The sequence below is a fragment of the Hippichthys cyanospilos genome, chromosome 19, assembly GCF_059441005.1.
Source record: "Hippichthys cyanospilos isolate Australia breed blue-spotted pipefish chromosome 19, RoL_Hcya_1.0, whole genome shotgun sequence".
Classification (NCBI taxonomy): Eukaryota; Metazoa; Chordata; class Actinopteri; order Syngnathiformes; family Syngnathidae; genus Hippichthys; species Hippichthys cyanospilos.
The window spans coordinates 8,638,445-8,660,473 of NC_142387.1; the positions used below are offsets into that span (position 1 = coordinate 8,638,445).

The 22,029-nt window shown below is 38.7% G+C and overlaps 2 protein-coding genes across 3 annotated transcripts; one reads left to right on the forward strand and one right to left on the reverse strand.

The window, feature by feature from the left end:
- The first annotated feature begins 1,204 nt into the window (after nt 1-1,204).
- rmdn1 (regulator of microtubule dynamics 1) lies at nt 1,205-4,708 on the forward strand. Its single transcript, XM_088402360.1, has 10 exons — nt 1,205-1,389; nt 2,283-2,388; nt 2,505-2,589; nt 2,660-2,819; nt 2,942-3,031; nt 3,118-3,173; nt 3,354-3,441; nt 3,527-3,557; nt 4,336-4,469; nt 4,536-4,708. Exons 1-10 carry the CDS (start codon nt 1,264-1,266, stop codon nt 4,575-4,577), a joined length of 918 nt encoding a protein of 305 aa, XP_088258486.1. The 5' UTR covers nt 1,205-1,263; the 3' UTR covers nt 4,578-4,708.
- wwp1 (WW domain containing E3 ubiquitin protein ligase 1) lies at nt 4,709-21,476 on the reverse strand. 2 transcript variants are annotated; one of them, XM_088402349.1, is made up of 25 exons: nt 21,157-21,476; nt 19,727-19,779; nt 18,733-18,824; nt 17,169-17,307; nt 16,864-16,988; nt 16,528-16,680; nt 16,030-16,102; nt 15,331-15,512; nt 14,795-15,176; nt 14,548-14,643; nt 12,986-13,160; nt 12,600-12,654; nt 12,218-12,302; nt 11,875-12,003; nt 11,669-11,741; nt 11,513-11,584; nt 11,315-11,403; nt 11,035-11,194; nt 9,965-10,098; nt 9,682-9,822; nt 9,470-9,590; nt 9,278-9,382; nt 8,012-8,108; nt 7,866-7,938; nt 4,709-7,358 (listed from the first exon to the last, which is right to left on the reverse strand). In XM_088402349.1, the coding sequence occupies exons 3-25, from the start codon at nt 18,800-18,802 to the stop codon at nt 7,259-7,261; spliced, it is 2,829 nt and encodes a 942-aa protein (XP_088258475.1). In that variant the 5' UTR covers nt 18,803-18,824; nt 19,727-19,779; nt 21,157-21,476; the 3' UTR covers nt 4,709-7,258. The 2 variants fall into 2 exon arrangements, with proteins under 2 accessions (XP_088258475.1, XP_088258476.1); XM_088402350.1 differs by having other exon boundaries at nt 14,795-15,155; nt 21,157-21,475.
- Between the last annotated feature and the right edge of the window lie 553 nt (nt 21,477-22,029).

The following is a 22,029-nucleotide window of genomic DNA, read 5'->3' on the forward strand; positions in this document are numbered from 1 at the left end:
TGTACAATAACAAAGGCATTCTATTCTATTCTTTGTTGACAAATTAAATAATTTCTGGACAAACTATTGTTGACAATTTACGGGCAGACTATAGTTAGCTTTTTGAAGTTTGTTAATGCCTTATTCAAACGTTTTTTTTTTTTTTTTTTAATGATAATGCAACTGAAAAGTCTGCATTCATTGTCATATTGACAATCGTCCCTCAAAAAAATAAAAATAAGGGCAACATGAATCCCTGTGCCCTCTTAGGTAACGCTTGATGTCACGATGCCTATGTTCAGGGTGTCGTGGATGTTGGTTTATGCTGGTTCAGTGTTGTTTGGTTTACGACGCGATGCAACGAAGTTTGTTGGGTAATTTTTACGTAGGAGGCAACGCGCCTTTGACAGTCACAAACCTACGCTAACGCAGTAGTGAAGTCAAGAGGATACGCTGGCTGTGTTTGCTACGTTCACCCGTCAAAACAGTTAATTTGCATAAAAGAAAAGAAAACGCTGGTAAACTGAGCTATGTGGTTTCATTAAGTGAAACGGAGAAAATAATAACCATGGCAACTGCCAAATAATTCTGTGTGATTCGCTGTGGCGAACTCTGGTGGAGTTAACTGAAAATCGCAACAATTTAAGTACAGTATTCAATTGTTTTTTGTTTGTTTTTACTTTCGCTTCAGTACATAAATTAGTTGTACTTTACCAGCGTCTTCTCTTTTGACAAGCTCGTACAAAAAGGTTGCTACGGAACAAAAAAACATTCTGTAAGTTTCTCATCGACCACTTAAAACAAAAGGACACGTTTTACGGGATACGTTCAAGAACACTACAAACTTTTCTGAACAAGTGTTGTATTGTTTGACCGCTCAAAAAATTGTGTACAGCAACTTAACCTGGTTTAGTAATGTTTGAATAATATATGAATACAACCTGACAATAATTGTGTGTGAATCATATCTTGTGATTTCGTGTCTACAAACTAACAATAACCGCGAATAATAATTCTATTTTAACAGCAAATATTGGGTACGTTTAAAAAAGATAATTAATAAAGATGATTTAATTCAACCATTCATATTACTCATAAATAACGAATTCATGCTTTGCCACTGTCTCTATTATTTACTTATGAACTAAAACAGACCTAAACGCTTACTTTTAATTTTACAACGCTGCTCTAGAGTTTTCTTGAACGACGCCTACGTCGACTCTCTGTTGGTAAATATCTGACAGGTGAGCGATTTTCTCACTCCCGGCTTGGACATTTGGCGTGATGGCTGGCTTCTTTTGGATGCGTTGTATCAACAGGACCTTCGTGACTTGGACGAAAGGAATCCGAATCAGAACGGCCAATCACTTTTACTCGTCCTCTACAAGAAGGGTCGCCAATGTTCTCGCAGTAAATACCGGTTGCGTTTTATTTGCATGACGTTGGTTTACAATGTTGCTCGTCGACTGAAACATATCGGGACACATAATTGGGTTGTTAAATTTTAAAATAACAGTGCTTTAATTTCTTACATGTAATTGACGTTGTAATTCGAAATCATGAATCGTAATATACACCAAGATCAACATTTAACGTTTGTTTTTAACAAACCTAATGTAGTATTAAAGTCACTAATATTTGATTGAGAAATAACACTTCTAGACTGCGACCAAATTGTTGTCAGAATTGTAGTTTTACAGCTAAACTAATAGTAGAGGACACATGATTGTAAAACAGGTCATTTGTATTTCATACATTTGTTGTTGGAAGTGTTAATTAACCTTTATATAATTATATATTTTTTCACGAATTGGTCCATTAACCCATTATCAGATTTTTAGCACTGTAGGTTATCAAATTAGACTGAAGCGCAGCAGTGTCCAGACGTTTGGTCTGCAGGCCACATAGGCTACAGTAAAATCAAAGGATGCAAGGGCCACTTTGATAGTTTTTATTTCTTAGTTTATATGCAAATAACTGCACAATGTTTATGTATTAGTTTATCCCTTAACAGCTATTTACAGTATTTGTAAGGCAAATTGTTGACGAGTTTATTTTTACATTTTCATAATTTTTATATTTACATATTTAGAAAAGCCCTACAAATGCATCCAAAAAATGATTCATAGCAAATGTAATTTATTCTATATGACACTGGCTGATTTAAAATGGACTGCGGGCCACAAATGACCCTCGGGCCATATATTGTACACCCCTGCAGTACTGCTATTGACAGGTTGTCTAAAGCCACCTAGGGACTTTCAACAAAACATCTTCATGGACTTTGTCTTTACCATGCGCAGGGTGGAAGAACCGCATTCTTGCTGGGACTCCCAACACTCTCGTGTCTGACATATGGCGCTTATCTCAGGGCGCAGGATTCAGGGGTGGTCCTCGCTTTAGAAAAAGGTAATTTGGCAATTCAGTATGAGATAAATAGTTACCTAAATGGAATCTGAATCAGCATGAATAAAGGAAAAGATACTGTACTGAAGTTTGATGGGTTTTTTTTTTTCTCTGAGAAGAGGAGGTTCTTGAGCAGGCCGACTACCTTTATAGCTGTGCCGAGACGCGTAAACTCTACCAGCTCCTAGTGCAGTACAAAGACAGGTGAGGAACTGCATTTCAAATCTGACCCGCACGCTGTCATTTTAGCACCTTTTTCTGCGTGTGTGTCCAGCGATAACGCCGAGTTCTTGTGGAGGTTGGCAAGAGTGTCCCGAGACGTGTCCGAGCTACCTGAAACCGAGGACAAACTGAAGAAACAGCTGGTGTACCAGGCCTTTGAATATGCAAAAAAATCTTTGGAAAAAGATGACAAGTGTTTTGCAGCACACAAAGTAAGACTTTTTTTTTTTTTTTTTGCTCCATCATATTGTGGAGGAGTTGCTAATCTTCAAGAGCTCAATTAGTTTGTATAAGATCTAAGATGTTTTTTTTTTTCTTTTTTTAAATTCCACAGTGGTATGCAATATGTCTGAGTGACGTAGGGGAGTATGAGGGAGTCAAGGTTAAAATTGGCAATTCTTACGTAATCCGGGAACATCTGGAGGTGAGGTAGCCCTCTGCCAGAGGATCACTGAATAATATATATATATATATATATATATATATATAATATTTTTTTTTTGGTCCTAGAGAGCCCTGGAGCTTAATCCCAAAGATGCAACGTCTCTACACATTTTGGGTTACTGGTAAGTCTGAAGACATTTTCGTACTGGAACAAACAAAAAAAGAATATTGCACACTAATACTGGCTTGCGAGTTAACATTTGTAGATCAAATTAGTCAGGGTCAAGTACATATACAGACAATTCTATGTTTATGCTCAGGTGTGAAATTGTAAATCCTTTTTTAACTTTTTTTCTAATTAGGTGTTTTACATTCTCTGAGTTGCCGTGGTATCAACGCAAAGTGGCGACGGTTATTTTTGGGTCACCTCCAACGTCCACATATGAGGAGGTAAAAACAAATAAAGTACTGTATTTCCTTATGGACCATCTGTTAAAGTTGAATTAAAAAACAAAAAACATGTTTTTATTTCAAGGCTTTGCAGTTCTTCCTGAAAGCTGAACAAGGTAAAATGACTTGTTTTCTTAAAAGTACACGAAATACCTTAAGGTCCATGTACTAGTGCACCCTTTGTGTAAATGAGAAAGTTTAGCATACAAGTACAACAACTTTGTGTATTAGCTTACATTTGTCAGTTGTTGTTTTTTTTTTTTTTTACTAACATCACTAGCACCCCTTTTTTTCTAGTGAGTAATACATATTATACTACAATGGCAAAGTTGTCTTACCCGTGTGGTCAAAGTGTCACATACACACTTGTTGCTTCTACTAGTGCAATGTTTCTCAATTGGGGATACATGAAGGGACTTCAGGGGGAATTTGACGTTTTTACAAGGTTTATGCTGGCATAAAAAATTAATGCTGTGACAGGAACTGTAGTTTTCTTTTCAAATTGAGAGCTAATGAATTGAAAAATGGAACATTTTATCCCTAAATTGTATCATACGGACGCGTTTTCTAAAATGCTATATGCCTTTGTTTTGTTGAGATTAAACGGATGTTTATTGTCGTTTGAGCTAGAAATAAAATAGATTATGCTAAATAACGGCTGATACCTCTCGGAAGACACAACACGTCTTTTCCATCCTAAATTGCTTTGAGCTGATTTGGGGGTACTTGACCAAAAAAAAAAAAAAAGTCACATTATTTATATATAATTGGGAAAAAAGGTTCAGAACCACTGCACGAGTGGACTGTTGGCACATAGATCTTGCCGCTCAATTTAATACACTTTCAATGGAGAGCAGCTGCACATTTCCACCCTTTGTTTTTTTCTTTTCCAAGTCGATCCAAACTTCTACAGTAAAAACCTCCTCATGGTAGCGAAGACCTACATGGCCATGAAGGATGAGCAGAAAGCTTTGCTGTGGCTAAACAAAGCTAAAGATTACCCCCCGCGCACCCACGAAGACAAAGAGGTACGAAACGGGTGGTTACCGTCTTCCGCGTGATGAAGACGCTTTGTGCCGTTCCGTTGTGTTCAGGTCCATAAAGAAGCCGTTGACCTGTTAAAGAAGTTCAGATGAACCTGGCACCATTTGGGAATCTTCTCTAATTGTTAACATGGTTTTATGATTGGCCTCGGACGTGGAAATCGCTCATCTGGTCGGAGGAGCATCCTGACAACTTGAAAATAAAAGCACAATGATGGCGGGGAGTCATTCACGTATTTATTTGTTTATCTCATAAATCCATCTCTCTTCATTTCAAATGGCTGAAAGCTGATTTAAAAATGAATCCTCTATACACGGGTAAAGGGCCATTCTGTACAGTGTAGTAGGTGTTTACAGTGTGTATCTACACGCGATATGTTACAATCGGGACGCCTTTCCTACGGCCTTCGCGGCACACGTCCTGCCTCCGAGGCCGCCTGAAACGCTCCCAGTTTATTTCCGATATGAAACAAAAGGCATCACAGATTTCCAAACACTGGAACGGCGGCTCTGCAATTTATTATAATATCTAAGTATGCTATCTGTCGTTATCTTTGTACAATGAGTATTCACATACACAGTTTCGGATTCGCATCGATTACAGGTTTGCGATCGAAAAAGGAAGCACGGTTTTTCAAGAGTTGGCTCCTTTTGCTACAATATGATACGTTTCCTCCGTATTATCATCGTCATCCATCCTTTCCGGCTCAAGCTGGACCTGGGGGAAAAACAACCTCAAAATTTCAGCCTGAATTTAGACCATCGACCAAAAAAAAAAACCCACCGGCGTTGGAGGTGAAGTGGGGATAAATGATGAGAATTCCGGGAAGTGAAAAGAACTGGGCGAGGCCACCGACACGTTGCAAAGTTCATGTCACTTTTGAGCCAGCTCGACTGTTTGATTGCATCTCGGCGTACCAAATGAGACATAAAATGTATGCAGAGTGTGAAGGAGGGGGGGCAGGAGAAGGATTAACAACTTGAAAGCTTGCCCAAAAGCACAAAACAGCAAATAGACTCACCAAGGAGAATCTTAACTCATTCACAGCCAGCTCGGTTCAAATAGATTTTGGACGTCTATAACCGTCAATGGCAGTGAATGAGTTAACATTTGGCCACTTAATACTTTGGGTATTAAAAAATAAATCTGTTGTCCTGCCTGTATACATTACTGAATGTTAGCATGTTTTTTTTTGTTAACTAAATAATTCAAAGCACATTGTTGCTGGAACCAACCTTACTCCTAAACGCTTGATGACTCAGTGTGTCATGCCGCCTCACTGCAGCTGAGGTGAACTGGAACATGTCACCTGGACCTGTCCGTGCAACATTTTGAATAAGTCACCAGAGTGAGTGTTTCTCATGGGTACTTCAATATGAGTCCAAGCGTTATGTGCTTGATGGCGGTTTGACTCAGGAGGAGGCGGCCATTGAAAAAGGGGGGGTTACCGTGGATGATGAAAAAACTCAATCTCCTGTAAAATATGTACAGTAGTACGTGATTCAAAATAAAACATCCCGTACAATTCAGATGAACAATTTATGGCACTCCGTTACACAGGTCAGAGTTGAGATTCCATTCCAGAACCCAACCATGAGGCCAAAGTGCTTATCACTAGGACTGCACAATATATATATAAAAAAAAATGTAATCATGATCTGTGCAGTTAAATTTCATATGAAATTGTTTGCTTTTATCTAACTGACCAAGCAGATGCAACCTTAACGCTTGCTCGGTATTTTGTCCAATGTTTTGAGTGTCACATCATTTCACATCAAAAGGAAAGCATTGAAAGCTAAAATTTCACCCAGATTGTTGACAACATGCCAAATTTCAACATGGCACGACCATTTATCACACTACCAGGAATGTGCCATGCCTTGGGTGAAATACAGCATTCTCATTGCTATGACTAGAAACAAAATGTCATTTTGTTTGGAAAATGCGTTTTGTTACTCAAAACACTACCACTTTTATCCAGAGGGTGCCGCCATAATCAACAAAAATCGAAAGTTCTTAAAGTGTTGCCTTAACAGTTAATTAGCTAAGAATATATTTAGCAGTTTGTTTTACCAAATGAAAAATAATCTATTTGGTACACGTGACATTGGATGTTTTTTTTTCTAATATCGTGCAGTCTCATTAACACTTACTGTAGTTTTAAGGGCGAAAAAAAAATACTTATAATTCACACATCCACGACTTTAGTTCATTCGCTGAATTGTTCACTGAAAAACAAAAAAAAAAAAAAAAACATATATGAATACAGCACGCAAACATATTTTACAGGAGATAGCGGCTATTTCCAATCCAGCGATTGATGAATGTGAAGTGATTAGTTTAAGGGATTTCAGGCACCAGACTCCAAACTACGACTTAAAAAGCCCTATAGAACTAGAGCTTCAAAAAAAGATTGCGTTACACAATATATCCTGTCCAAAAACACTAGAATCCTTTCACAAAAAGCAGTCAGGAGTAAGGGGAGCACGTTGTTTAAAATAACCATGTTTTCTGTATTTTTAAAAAGAAGAACTAAAAAGGTAGGGAGGCTTGCATATTTCTGGTGGGAGGCTCCATATATTAAAGGTCTGGTAAAGTAAGATTGCGGCAAAAATGATGCAGCAAATTAAGATTTGGTTAAAACTGCTAAAATAGCTTATATACAGTGGTGGTTATCTTGTGCAATTATTTGATTGATTTCAGTCGAACAATCAGTGATGATGAGGAGGAGGAGGAGGAGGAGGAGGAGGAAAATGCACGAGGAGCGATCCGTCTATTCTTGTCCGAATCCTTCCGTTTCCTCGATGGCGAAAAGGAGTTTCTCTTTGAGCTGCTCGAAGCTTTTGTAAGGGGGCAAGTCCAGACGGTTGAAGCTGTCGACACATGAGGGGAGGAGTTACAAAACCTTTATGGTCTCAGTACAACTTTTTACACGACGGATTTTGACTTATTGCTTATGGGTTGGGAATGTGTGCATATCCACTACAATAAACCGGTTCATCATATTATACCGTGACAATTTTGTTTAGTGGTGTGCCAGTAGAGTCTATGTAAAAATAAATGAATAAATAAAAAAATATTGATGGTTGGCTCAGTAAAATTATGGAAAGACTTGTAAAGAGAATTGAGTAAGACTCAAGCTGCGGGTTGCCTAGTTATTCGAGGGCGCTGTATTTCTAGAAAAGTGTTCGGGCCAAGGTTAATAAATAGCTACAGATGCCACTAGATGGCGCTAATAAAGCCCAGCTCAGTTCCTTGGCAGCAAGATGCCACGATGTGACCACAAAAAAAAAAAAAAAAACACAGGATGACTTCATAAGAAGTGAATCATAACTACATAACATGTACGCGTTTTGTTTTCAACTTCCCGTTCCACTCACCATGTGTGGCTCCTGGGAAGCCATGTTTCCTTGCCAACCTTCTCAATGCAGAATTTCTGAGGCCCGTTACTTCCTACAGTGAAAAACAAAGTGAAGAAAGTTTGTACAGAGCAAAACGATTGAAGTCTTTGTGTGTTCCAGCTAACCCATAAGCTCAGCAAAGCCGCCCAGAGGAAGCCTGCAAGTTCCGGTGACAAATTGCATGAGCCGCAAACGCACTTCGTTGTCCACTTCTTTCACAAGCTGCAAAGGAAGCAAAAAACAAAAAGGAAGGGAGAACATGCACCAATCATTTTTCTACTTGGTAGAGTTAAACATTTTTGAATTTGCTGACTGACGGCCTGTTTTTATTTGTTGTTTATATCTGTTATTTGTTGCTTATATGTCACGTTGACTGCATTGCCATAACTAAGATTTGACTGCCTGTTAAATATTTAGAAGCGTTGTTTAAACGTTGTGTTAAGTTTTAAAGGTTGAAAAAAAAAACAGTTAATGTTGATCATTTGAAACCTTTTGCAAATCATAAAAAAACAAGTTACAGTACCTATTAATTGAAATTGGGCATCGGTTTGATGTAAAGGAAAAAATAAAGATGAAATTGATCTACATTCAAAATCTCCGATATTGTCACTTTGTTTATTTTATATGTATTTTATTCAAGTGCACAGCACGTATAAACGAACAACCATTCATGCTCACAGACCCAAATCTTTGGAATTGATGGGTCATTTTCAAAAGACTGTTGCTGACTATTCTTTCGTTTGTTTAGACAGTATCTCTTGATCAAGTCTATATTAGTAGCTCATACTAAACAAATATATAAGAGCATGCATCATTCCTTCTGATATTTTTGATTTATACTAGTACCAGAAAGTACCCTTGGCTGCAATATAAGAATTGAGAGAGTTATATCAGGATCTCCCTAAATGTTATAAGAGATGGGAACCTTGTTTGTTTTGTTACCCACATATTTTGAGAAGTAAACATACCTGTGTGGGGATAAGGTTAGAGGAGAGTTAACTCAAGGTTTTTACTTGGCACATTTCTGTCTAAAAACCATACAGAACCATTTTGATCCATTGTTCCATAAAAACTTTATAACTTTTCATAAAATTGTCAGTCCACATGACTTGAAAATGTTGGACAGAAGTGCTTTCAGTCGTACTACTCCAACCACTAAATTTTATTCACTTGCTAGCAATGGAAGTGAAACAATAGCACTGCTTAGGGAATACTGTATCTAGCGAGGTGTAGAAATAATTCTGGACAGACAGAAGGGCATTTGCTTGAGGTGGAATTCTGTTGGGTTAGCAGCTTTTGTTTTATAGCCCATCATATATTGCGAGTCAGAAAAATACGCTTATCCACATCTGGATGGCATACATGCGAGAAACTGGTGGATACGACAGTACCTGCCAGAACCAGATGATTTGTTTACTGTTCCTGGTATAGTGGCGATACACCGTGTTCCTCTGCCAGTCTTGCAAGTCCACTTCTTGCATGCCACATAGCATCACCTGGAACACACACATGCAAAACAGAAATGACGTAACACACACATGGTCAAAATTGTTGGTGCCTCTCTGTAACCTTACTTAGCTTACCTCTAGCTCCTTTTCGTCGAAATACTGGAGCCACTGAAGTGGAACCACCTCATTAAAACCATCCAGGAAAGCTTTGGTTTGCCCTTCAACTCCACGGGAGAATCTCCACTCTGCCATTAAACTGCAAGGCACGTCGCACATTTAAACTAATCGTGCATACAAAATGATTTCAGAAGGCACATTTGCGCTCAAAAATATGCCAGTGGCAGAACCTGATGTACTCCTCCTTGTTCTCCTCGGTGACAAGGACATCGGCGCCATCGGGTTTGAGGTCATGGGATGTGATTTTGCCTAAGATTTCCATGTCCACTGAAAAATACATCTCCAGACCACACTCCTCAATGTTGTTTTCCCTAAGAAGACACAATTTTACATTATGTAGTAGAAGTCTACACCACCAAATTCACATGAGATGCATCATTTAAAAAAGGTGGAGAACCTTTGGTCCACACTATTTCTATTAACTGATAAAGTTGATGAAGACAAAATATTAACCTGATCCAAATAAGCGAGTTATAGAACTCCGGGTCGATGGACTCTAAATCTTTGAGGATGAGCTTCTTATTAAGCATTCGTTTGTAGAAAGGCAGGGAGAAGCCCGTGTCGATGAACTTTCCATGAAAAAGTGCCTGCCAGAACAGAACAGACAAAAACCTGTATTAGTGCAGTCTCTTAGTTTAATTGTAGACAGTGTCAATGTCTAGCAGCCTGTGCTCCTCCTGTACTGTTAGCACTAGCTTGACTGATGTGTGTTTGGCTCAGTACAGTAGCATATTGTGGGTTGCTGGCACAACCCGCAAGGAGCAGTCCATAAATCGTCTTCACAACATGAGCGCTTTAAGCGCTCTCCACCAGACTGCTAAAATGAAGTGGTGTACAAAGCCAATTGTAACGGCATAAACAGTAATCTCTTTATTGCAAATAAAAACTGCTAAATGATGGCACACTAGAGACCACCATACATAAAAATAAACTATATTTATACCAGAAAAATTCTGCACAAAAGCTGTTGTCAAATTATATAACAAACTGTTGAAGCCAAAAACATATTTTTGTATTGTTATTGAAAAAAAGACGATTTCCAATTAACTAGACGTCCTAAAAGCAGCATATTAAAATTGTTAACTATTACTTTTTTATTATATAACAAACTGTTGAAGCCAAAAACATATTTTTGTATTGTTATTGAAAAAAAGACGATTTCCAATTAACTAGACGTCCTAAAAGCAGCATATTAAAATTGTTAACTATTACTTTTTTAAATTAAACAAATAAATCAATAAATTCATTAATTAAACTGCATTATATGCAGCAAGTTTGATAACCTATTGCTGCATAATATGCTTGCTGTGGAAAAAAACAACTGTATGTACTACGTGAAGAAAAACAAATACATTGAATCCCAATTAATCGGTGACAAAAAAAATGAAATACAATAAAATCAGTTTAAAATATGTTATAATATGTGGTGCACAATGAAAGCAAATATGTATAGTATCAAAACATTTGTCAAGCCTGTATTCTAAGCCATTCATTTTGCAGTGAGAGTGATTTTGCAGGTATACCATTGCAATGAATCTGCCTATGAAGCAGAAGTACGAGAGGTGGTCTGGGTTGATAGCAGACGCTGGGTTAATCTGCAGACAGTAGTTGCTCTTGCCAGCGTACTCAAAGAGACAGTACATGGGATTCAGCACCTCATGTGACAACAAGAAGAACCACTCCCTGATTTTTTTTTTTTTTTTTGAGGGAACAAGACAAACAAATTCAGGTGAGCAATGGAAATAACAACAATTTCCAAAACGCAGCATTACATTCTCATATCGCAAATTTTTAATGCAGTACCGAGCTAAGCCTCCGTAATCAAGACCCTCCTCGCCTCGGAAAATGACGTAAAGTCTCCGCCTCAAGTCATAAGGTTTCAGAGCCATAATCTAAAAGGTACACAATAAAAACAAAAAGCACACCATGAACAAGTTGCACTAATAATAGGCCGGGTATGTTTACGACTGTTTGTCGCACCCACAACAACAATCCAAGTACCTGCTGGAATGAGTCTTCAAACAACGTCTGTCTAGAGACAGTGATCTTCACGTGGCTGGGAAGAGCATTTGACTGAGCGCAAAAAAAAAAAAGAACTGTAAACGCAATGTGATTTTAAAAGGATGAGTTGAAAAATAAAGCATAAAGGACACAAACCTGGCACAAATAGCGAAAATGGGCAAGTTTCCATCGGAAGCTGCGCTCATACGCAATTTGTGGACCTTTGGTGCTAAACACATAAGTAATCAATTATGTGCATGATGAACCTACATGTAAGACCTCAGCAATAAACCCAGTCCATTAAACATTACAATACATGCGGTGGTATTTAAAAAAAAAAAAGTAAAATAAAAAAATCTTACACAGAGGACTTTCCAGTGCGGGGGTCGCTAAATGTCGTCGTTCTGGTGTTGTGATCGACAAAGTATCGAACACCTTCCCTTGTGTAACGGATCTCCCAACCCTCAGGTAGAGGGTCCTCATTTTGTAGCCTAAAACAGACACGACATTTGTTTATAATTTGTGGATGAATCTCTTCGATAGTTTCGTGTGCAATATTATGTTGAGGCTCAAGATAAACTGAACATGTTAAAACTATTATATATTTGCCAAATGTTTGCAAATTGATGTCTGGAGCGTCTGTTCACAGCATTTCAACTGTTATGCATCCCATAAAATCATCTGGCCTTTTTCAATGTGGCTCACCCTTGGGTTCGGGGGTCCTCCCACTGTGTTGTCTTTGTGTTGTGGTTGACAAAGTATACTCTGTCATTGGAGTCCACACGCCTCTCTGGCAATGTTTAAAAAAAAAAAAACACAAGCATCTTAAAAACGAGGGACATCACGGTCTTGGTTTAGATATCTGATTATCAACAGTGCCGACTCAAATAATAAATGAAACAAATGTTACTCTCACGTGACTTGTAAACAATAAAAATAACAGTGGAAAGTGAAAACTGCAATGGCAACAAATCACTGATGACAAGTTGAGAATATGTGCTGTAATGCTATTCAAGCTCTATCTGTAAACATCAAAGGCTCAAAGTGTCAACACAGGACTCTTGAGTGAAACGTAACGTGAACTCACCCCAACCAGGAGGTAGCGGCCCGAGTGGATCGTTCTCAGCCGACAACATTGATGCCTAAAAAGATACAAATAATGTAGACACATCTATTCAAATAGATTGGATAATATTACAAAAACACAATAAAGAAAAAAAATGTGATGCTGTAATAAAAGCCACTGTGGTCATCAGTATTCAATAGTTTTCTTCTTTGGTTGTCCTTTAATTAGTTTTGCAAGTTAATGATTTTTAGGAAAGATGACATCATCCCCGGTGATGAAAGACTTAAAACGAAGTAAGAAGTTTCCAAAGATAATCTGATCTTGGCTGAAAGTTTAGAATGAGCGAGTCATTTCATTGCTGGAGGATTGATGGCCTTATGCAAGAAATGGGGTAATAATATTCTTACAGAGTAGAGGTATCTCTGGTTAAACTGGTGCATAGCTCCCTGCAGCTGGCTGCGCTGACTCTGCCACTGCTCAAAATTTCGCACTGACTCCATCGTGGGACGCTGCCATGTGGTGGTGCGAGTGTTATGGTCCACATAATAGATCCTGCCCCGGTCATCTACGCGGCGTTCCCATCTAATAAATACAAAAGAGATAGAAAAAGTTTATTAGATTTCATTGCTTTTTAAAAACATGCAGCATAAACAAACAAAAAAACCTAAATATGCTTATCTTAATTACCTCTCCTTAATTACCAATGTGAAGCTAATTTTCTATTATGTACCCAAAAAATACCTACATCCACAGCCACAATAATTTTAATTTGGTTCTGAAGAGAGGTTCTTTTCTCAAACCTCTGACCTCGGAGATCTTACAGTGCTTCTCTGTGTACAAGTTGACCACGTGCATAAGTCAAACACCCCTTTTATACTTCAGTTTGGGTGAATTAAAAAAAAAAAACGTGGATAAATCTACCCCTGACTTTAGTGGTTAAAAATATCATGGCTGTCCAATTAAACCTCATGGGGTGTTTTATTAAAACGACAAAATTATGGTGCGTTTAAATGCATGTCTTCATTGTATAATGAATAACATCCTTTTGCGGTTTTGGAGGGGTGGGGCGGAAAAGAGACAAGTGCGAGGCAATGTACATGCGCTCATAGACGCAAATGCTGAAACTAATGTTGCAACACTAAACAATTTTTCAATGTATTTTTTTTTTCTGACACAGCTCTGAATATGAACTTGTCAAAGAGCCCTAAAAGTAATCATCACTATCTGACACGCCAAATGGCTCCTCCCATTTAAATCCCGGACGTCGTTCCCTTCCTGCTCGTCATTTGCGCAAACATTAAACAACGTTACTGTTTCACGTGTCGTCATCTTCGGACCTGTCTAATTTGTTTGAAATGGAGGTCTCAAGAAATGCTTTGCTGAAGCCTACTTTACCCAAGTGATGACCATGGCAAGATCAGAGCGTGGATCGGTTGTTCTTTGCTGTGTTTCTCGCCCCACCTGCTGATATCCACATGTGCAATGACACTACCCTCGCATTTTTGCCTTAAACGGACAAGTCAAGCAGTCTTTTTCCTTTCATAGAGGGCAAAGTCCGCTGGAAAAATTATCCACACAACCTTGTTGTTGACAACAAAGAGGGAATAAGGCGGCGCTTGACGAAAGTGGAAACACGCTAAAACGGATGCATACTATATCGAATTAGAGGTATAGAAGCCTTGTAAATGACATATTGCTGATTTCGTGTTTAAATAATGTTATTCAAACACAGATATGTGGAGAAAATTGTCCGGATTCCAAGTAATAATGATAATATGGGGGTTGAAAATGAGGAAAGAAAACTCGACATGTACACTGAGAAATATGGAAAATAAAATTACAAAAGCAAAATGATTGGTATGCAAATGCAAATTGAATGCACAGAAACGTCCTCAATCCTAAAAAAAGCCTTAGAATTTTCTGCATCCTTAGTAGGAAGAGGATGAAGAACATAGACATTCAAGCTCACCCTGGTGGCAGTGGCTGTGGTCTTTCCCAGGTAGTAGTTCTGGTGTTGTGATCTACGTAATATGTTCTCCCATGCGGGTCCTTTCTCTGCTCCCACCTGTGAGACATAATAAAGTAATTCATTACAAGGAGTCTGTTTCATGAAATGGGATTTAGAAAAAGTTATTAGTCAAAATAATTCCTTGATAAGGGTATTTGAAAACACAGTTGAAAGTTAATGGTAGATTTTTTTTTTTTTTTATATATACCCTGGTGGAAGAGGATCTGGGCCCCCAGGCGCAGGAACCTGCTGTCTGGGTTTGGCCCCATCTGTAGCTGTTGTTGCTGTGCTACTACTGCTCCCACTGTCAGCTGACATGTTTGTTTCTCCTGGTGCCGGGGAGGCGGACGTCGATGATGAGGACGCCGCGATAGCGGTGGCTCCCTGTGCTGAGGAGGTGCACGCAGATGAGGAAGTAGTAGCAGTGGCGTCAGCGGCAACAGCACCGTCGTTCGGCTTAGCAGCAGAAGACAAGGATGGAGGCTGTGTAGGCGGCGGTTGAGATGTGCCATTTGGTGCTGTGTCGCAATCTGGCTGAAGGGCATCTGGAGTACACTCCTCATGGTTTTCTGCTTGAGGCAATACATCACCTGTTGTGATGATTTATCATTTCACAAATTCAGCAAAGTATTTGAACAGACAAATTTTGTAATGATAGGGATAGACCGATTACTGGTGGTTTGGATTTTCTGCACTATATATATGTATATATATGCATGTATTAGACTAGAAACTCATACTCACGAGTCCGACTCTCCACATCGCTATCTGAGGGTAGGTGGCTTGGTGTAGCGTTGGGTGTGACATCACCATTGACAGAGTGACCAAGGGCCGGGCTACAGGAACTTGAAGGCACCTGACTATTCAATCCGTTAGAGGTTGAACAGGAAGCTGACCGCAGGCCTAAGTCCGTCCCATTCACTGCGCTACGGGTGGAAGCAAAAATACTTCATCAGGTGAGGGCACTTAAAACGTACCTGCTTATCCCACATTTTTGTAACGCAGATGATGAAAAAAAATCAATTGACATTAGAAAGCAGATAAAAGAACACCAGGCTTTGGGATGGCAAGATGAGGTTATTGACAAGATAAAAAACGTCTTTCATGAGATTGCGCCATTCTGTCACTGCCAGCAATGTGCTCACAGCAAATCAACAGAAGGTGCATTACAACATGTTTTGCGCAACGCTGGCTGTCGGCATTCTGCCAGTGATGACGACATTCGTTGGACCAGCGCCTCATCACATCAACATGATTAAACTCATACACACAAGTGTCTTTTTTTTATATTATTTTTGCTACACTACACTATTTATTTCATGTTATTTTTACACAAAACTTAAGCTACAGTCATTTTAGGAGCATCTTCCAATGGTAATGTGTTATATCATATATATGTATGCAGAGATTGTAACATCTACAGTGTTATAAAAAGCTTTTTACCTGTTGGCAGCCCTTGAGGAAGTGGAAGAGGATTCTGCATTTTCATGGATGGTGTCACCATTTTGCTGGACCTCTAAAAGGTGTGGAGAATGTTAACAATAAGTAGAGAGCAAATTTGTGGGTGAAGCGCGCATGTGATAACCACAAAAGATTGATTCGGGTGCTGGAAAAAAAAATACAACATGACATTAAAATGTAAGCAGGCTTATCTGGTTGTAAAGGATGCTTTCCCCACTAGCTCTGCCAAGAAACACTGGGTGCTTGTCACAACAATGGTATGTAATTCAGTCTTAATCAGCCTTTAATGGATGTGACAGGCAAATGTTTTACAAGCTACATTATATTACCCTTCTAAGTAGTTTTTTGCTTACCCTTTGATAAAATGTTATTATTGGCTTTTCCTCAGTTGGATTTGTCAAGTAACACGCCTTGCACATTAGTTTACACTTCACAACAGGATTATTAGATCAGAATCGGCAAATAAAGTGCTGATCTTACTAGCGCCATTTGCTGCATTCCCATTGGTTAGTGGTGCAAGTTCTTCCTCATTATTGACAGTTAGCCCATCTAGGTAGATGGTCAGCTCTCCTGCAGGCACCAGAACGCCCTTGTGCTCCACACTCAGCTTCAGCACCTCTTTCACATTCTCCACTGTTGAGGCAGAAAAATGTATAGATTAAAAACTTAAAGCATGATGGAATTGACTCTTGGACTGTAAAAAGAAACGTAGTCCTGTAGTGATCTTCTTATAGTGGTATTTGCTTCCCTAATATACAATGAACACGTGTTTGAAGTACTGTGAGTGTGTGTGTGTTTTTTGTCTTTTAATCATACATTTGCTTTCATGCTGCTCCAAGGTTTCTACAAGGTCCAGTGAGGCTTTGCCCAGCAGGGCGTCTGCTTTCAAGGTGTGGTGACTCCATACTTTGAAGTCCACCTGGCTCTGTGGTGTTACATTCCTAATGGTTCAGAGACACAAGAGATGTACTTTTATACTTAAGCAGCAAACATCTTCCCTCCCAAGGACTGAAATTAAAGGTCTACATGTGTCTCAAATCAGATGTTGTGTCATAGCAACACAAACAAAAATGCTTTAATCAAGAGACAAATCATCCAATGAAAAAAGGGTTACAACTTACAGGGTAATCCTTTCATCCCATTTCGGACTGGATGAGCTGTGGGACTTTGCCGTGCGACGCGACTCGCCCTCTGCCGTCACCTCCACGTAAGTGGCAACTCCAAATAAGCTTTTCTTCCTCTTGATTTTGGCACAGGAAACTATTTGAGGACACAGACAAAAACAATTCACCTTCCTCTGGAAAACACTGAGGTTAGCAATTACAAGACAAGTACATTTACCCTCAACTAACAGTATAAAGAGTTGCTACAAATAGAATGGTGAGCATTTTTGTTTAACATTAAAAGAATTCAATTTAATTACTTTGTAATGACTGATCCAGCTTCAATGAATTATTATGATTAACCAAACATCATCAACACACATTTATCCAGTATCCTCTATTCATCATGTGATGTAACGCCAGCCAAGCACCCAAGAGCCAAGGCACCCTAATTATCCTGGTGAATTTCCACAATATGCTTGGATACTTTTGATCCCCTCAATACCAATGTTCCAAAATAAGCCATTAACGGTGAACGCAAGAGAACAGATGATTTGGAGCATTCTTTAGTAATATGAAGTGCATATGGTAATCAGGCAAAATTGAGCATATTTCCCCAATGCTGATGAAACTTAGAAAACGCCTGTTGATAGGATGTCCTGAAAAATTATCCTGACAGATTATTGAATGCTGTAAGGTGTATATAGACAGTTTCCATTCCGTAACAGAACATAAAACAGTAAGATACAAAGGTTAAACCTGTTCAATATTTACAACTGGATATAGTCATGGATGTCGTCAACATGTTTCATCAGTATAGCGCATACTAGCTACAGCCAATAATAATAACGTGATGAAGACCATATTCGATGGATGATTGATTCTTGGCTTTACAATCCTATTTGTCCTGTTGATATAGGAACAACAACATATTAATTTCTATTCACTGTTGTCAATTTTTGTCTCTCCAAGGCAGCAAAAAACGACTGCATCTCCCCCAAAAATTTGAGACCAGGTCAGAATGTCCTCTACTGAGCAAAGTAGGGGTTAGCAGGGCAGCTACAATTCGTCAAAAGACATGGACCAAAAAGACACATCCACTAAAGCGACATGCTTTGACCCGTATGGACCTCGTGCTATCCAAAAACTGTTTGATAATTTTGTAAATTAAGAGGAAAGAAACAGAGAACACCAGAACAAAAGCCAGAAACAAACAAACAGGGACAACTCGTATGTAACTGGTACAAAGGCTACATATAGTGTAGGATAGTCAACCTTTATTAACAAGTCAGTATCTGCCATGCTAACTGATAAAATTGCCTTCAAAGGATACTGGAAGCGCCCATTTCATAACATGATTTTTTTTTTTTTAACAACTGGGGATATCAAACACATTAGTTTGAAATCTTTAAGGTCAATATATACTTGGATACATCTTCACTTGTGAAATGTCAGGTTAGTATTTGACTTGGGAGTAATCAAACATTTGCAAAGGTTTCACCGCATTTACAGTATGTTATCGGCACAAAGTGTGTGTGTGAATGTGTGAGTGTATCCAGTACTGTAGGTAACGTGGACTCACCAACTGCATGGAGCTGTGATGTTCCTCTGTGGTTATGGCTTGACTCTGCTCTGAGCGAGGCCGTGGCCATGTCCTACGCCACAGTGGGAAGCCTCAAAGCACATATCACATGCACAATTACATCAATGCACTGTAAAAACATATGAATTAGCCTTTTTACTATCTGCATTCACGTCAACTTAAGTCTTCACTTTCATCAGCACAGACAGAAATGGTTCTGAAGAGTAAAAATATAACAACTTCGTACTTTGCACACACAGAATACATTAACTTATACAATGGAACCTTCAAAGATGGCTAAATGTAAAACTGTTACCATCATAAAACATTTATCAAGGCAGTTGCGAAATGATTTAAAAAAAAAGCCTAAAAATTGTAATACTGAACGTGTAAACTAAATCTAATTGTCTTTGTTTTTAATATAGAAAAAGTGCTTGTTGGCAAGCTGCTGTTCTTTAATCAAAAATATTTTGTGTATTTGCCTAATGTTTCATGAATTGTTGTCTTGCTCATAATGTGCTGAGCAGGCAACCAGACAAGTTTCAATATTACAATTTCCAGTTCTATTTCGTAACACTCTTTTCCCTCTTTGGTAAACTTCTACCATGGTGGAGTTGTGCATTTCGATGCTCACAAAACGGAAGTCTCTCAATGCGTGGTGACTCTTGAAAGGTTCCACTGTTTAACCCATTGGGGGATGTGTATATCGATCATTGGGGCCAATACAATATGAATCTCCGATTCTTTTAACATTAAGCCAGGTCGGCATTACAAAAAAAGAATCTTTGCTCTATTAATTTACCTGGAATTTAAAAAAAGATAAACACTGCCAACGATGCATAATTTTGTTTCCTTACCAAGAATAACTGAACAGTCATAGCACTACAGAAAAAGGCCACTGAAGCACATTGTTTGTTGTTCATTTTTCCTGCTTTCCTTTACTATAAATCTCTAACCACTATTACACTAAAATGGGATACGTTGATATACTTACAGTTAGCATGTGTTACTCGATACTCCAATTTAGTCCACGCCGTGTCCCATGGTCTGGAAAAAAAAAAGAAAAAAAAAAGCATTTCCAATTACTCCATTCAAAAGATAAACAATATGAACCAAATATGTTATGTGAATGAAATATATTTCTGTGAGTTTCACAGAAAGGTCTAACTAATGAGGGACCACTGTTTATGAGAAGCTTGAAGGAAAATTAGAGCTGAAGATATATATCATATAATCCAAGTTATAGCAAAGAGTTGAATTTTTTGAGCTATTAAGAACAACCCGGTCACGACAGCTGTGGGCCCCTGACTATGTATGGGCAATGAAACTAAGCAAACAGCCAAAATATCATATTCCACAAAAAAACATTATTATTCAGAAAATTTCAATAACTATGAGAATGTGGAAAAACTTAACCAGGTTTTTCATGACCATATAAACTGCACTACTCACACTCAATATATGTAGCAGCCAAAGTAATAAGAACCCCCACGCCTCAAATAATTGGCAGCAAAAATGTCAACTTTTGTACATATGTACAATTCAGAGCATATTTACTAAGTAAAGGGGGTGAGGGAGTACTTTGACATTTATTAGTCTTTTACATGCACAAGTATCCTACTTAAGTAGTGTCTGTCTGTAATGTCACGATCACTGATACAAAACAGAATTTTAAAAAAGTATACAGGTTGTCATATTCTAACAGGATTGCTGCCACTCCTCCCTTGTATTAATTTGTCGTGTCATTGACTCAACTAGAAAAAAAGGCAGATTTTTATAGCATCAACCGTTAATATCATCTCGCCTTGCTCACCTCTGTAAACATAATCACAATATTGGTTTTAGAAGTCTTAACACCTTGGTGAGATTTCAAAACAATGACGTTAACACTACTTGCTATCATTGGAGAAACTACAGTCTTGCTGGTGTTAGCCCAAAGAGTTAAACCAGGACGATCAGATAATTATGTAAGACATTGTGTGGTTCATTGTGAATCTTTAACAATGTTCGAACTACAACTGTCACTTTGGTATCTGTAAGATAAGGCTTGCTAAAGACATGATAATGTTCGGCAGCTAAAAGCTAATGTCACCAAGCTAGCTTGCTAATTGTCAAGATAGCTACATAGCTAGCTAGCGTTACAAGAAAATATTTTCATTCTGCTTATATACGTTTGACGACTCAGTTTAACGGGTTCTATTTGTCTTACAATTTATATACAGTAAACGTCTTGCATACAAGTTAACAAACAATTCTTACATTACTTACAAAGCCGAGTCAGCTAGCCGGCTTGATAGCATACTTTAGCAACATTCGCTAATCGTCGGCCATCGTAGAGAACTGTTTACTGGATGTGTGAAAAACATTTTACGAACGTCATTCATTCATGACGATTCAAGCGTCGGCGGCAGCGTTTGTCGATACCTTGTCCGATTGTCTCTCCTTCGCCACAGGCTGTTTCGACGTCGGTGGCTCCCTATCGGACAGTCCTGTTAAGGATAAAGGCCTCCAATCTTGTACGGCTCTTTCGCCATCCCCGTGCACAAACCAAGCAGGAAAAAAAAAAAAAAAAAACACTCGCGCGACGACGGGCGCGCCACCCCCTAAAACAAATTACTGCGTAATAACGGGACGCCCGTAGCACTCGCAACCAGTACCAGTCCAGTATCTTTATGCAGAAGCTTGGATAAACTGCATGGACTCTTCCCGTGGTGGTCACCAGTCAACCGTGTCTTGTGTGCGTGGTGTGTGTGCGGGTGTTAAAGTGCGCTACTCAGACCCGCTTGCAACTACTTGTCAGTGTAAACATTGGCCTTTTGACCATTTATTCCATATCCAGCTGTAGTCGATGCATTATGACACTCTTTGCCCTCAGGAAAAACTGCACTAGTGGACATGTAATTGCTACTAGTAAAGCACTAGATAATACGCAATTGTCTACTAATGCACAGTTTTGCCTTCGCAATAACTTGCAGTTATTTAATTAAAATCTCAAACCTGTCCTACCAGTGTCCTACTAATGCAGTATGAGTAAGTTAATGTACTAGTGTGCATAAATGGCATTCAGTAATGGAAGGCAGGTGCAGTAGTTCGAGAACTTTTTTTTTCTTCCAAATAACGCTTTACCAGTCCAAAGCCTTTCAGAATTAAAAATTTTACTTGCAAATCTCTGTCATCCATGTCTGTCTCATTAGACTTTGGAACTATATTCATACTGGTATTTTATCCAGCAACTCAATAAGTTGGATGTTTAACTGTCTGCTTTATGTCTTGCTCATCTGCCGGAAATTTGTGTCG

What these genes read in the sequence shown, in the direction of transcription:
- rmdn1 (XM_088402360.1), top strand. Translation starts at nt 1,264, where the DNA reads ATGGCTGGCTTCTTTTGGATGCGTTGTATCAACAGGACCTTCGTGACT. An exon ending in CTACACATTTTGGGTTACTG is followed by an intron (nt 3,174 to 3,353) that starts GTAAGTCTGAAG and finishes TTTTCTAATTAG; the next exon opens with GTGTTTTACATTCTCTGAGT. An exon ending in CAACGTCCACATATGAGGAG is followed by an intron (nt 3,442 to 3,526) that starts GTAAAAACAAAT and finishes TTTTATTTCAAG; the next exon opens with GCTTTGCAGTTCTTCCTGAA.
- wwp1 (XM_088402349.1), bottom strand. Translation starts at nt 18,802, where the DNA reads ATGGCCACGGCCTCGCTCAGAGCAGAGTCAAGCCATAACCACAGAGGA. An exon ending in ACCAGAGATACCTCTACTCT is followed by an intron (nt 12,655 to 12,985) that starts GTAAGAATATTA and finishes GTATCTTTTTAG; the next exon opens with GCATCAATGTTGTCGGCTGA. An exon ending in TAGGCAGATTCATTGCAATG is followed by an intron (nt 10,099 to 11,034) that starts GTATACCTGCAA and finishes CTGTTCTGGCAG; the next exon opens with GCACTTTTTCATGGAAAGTT.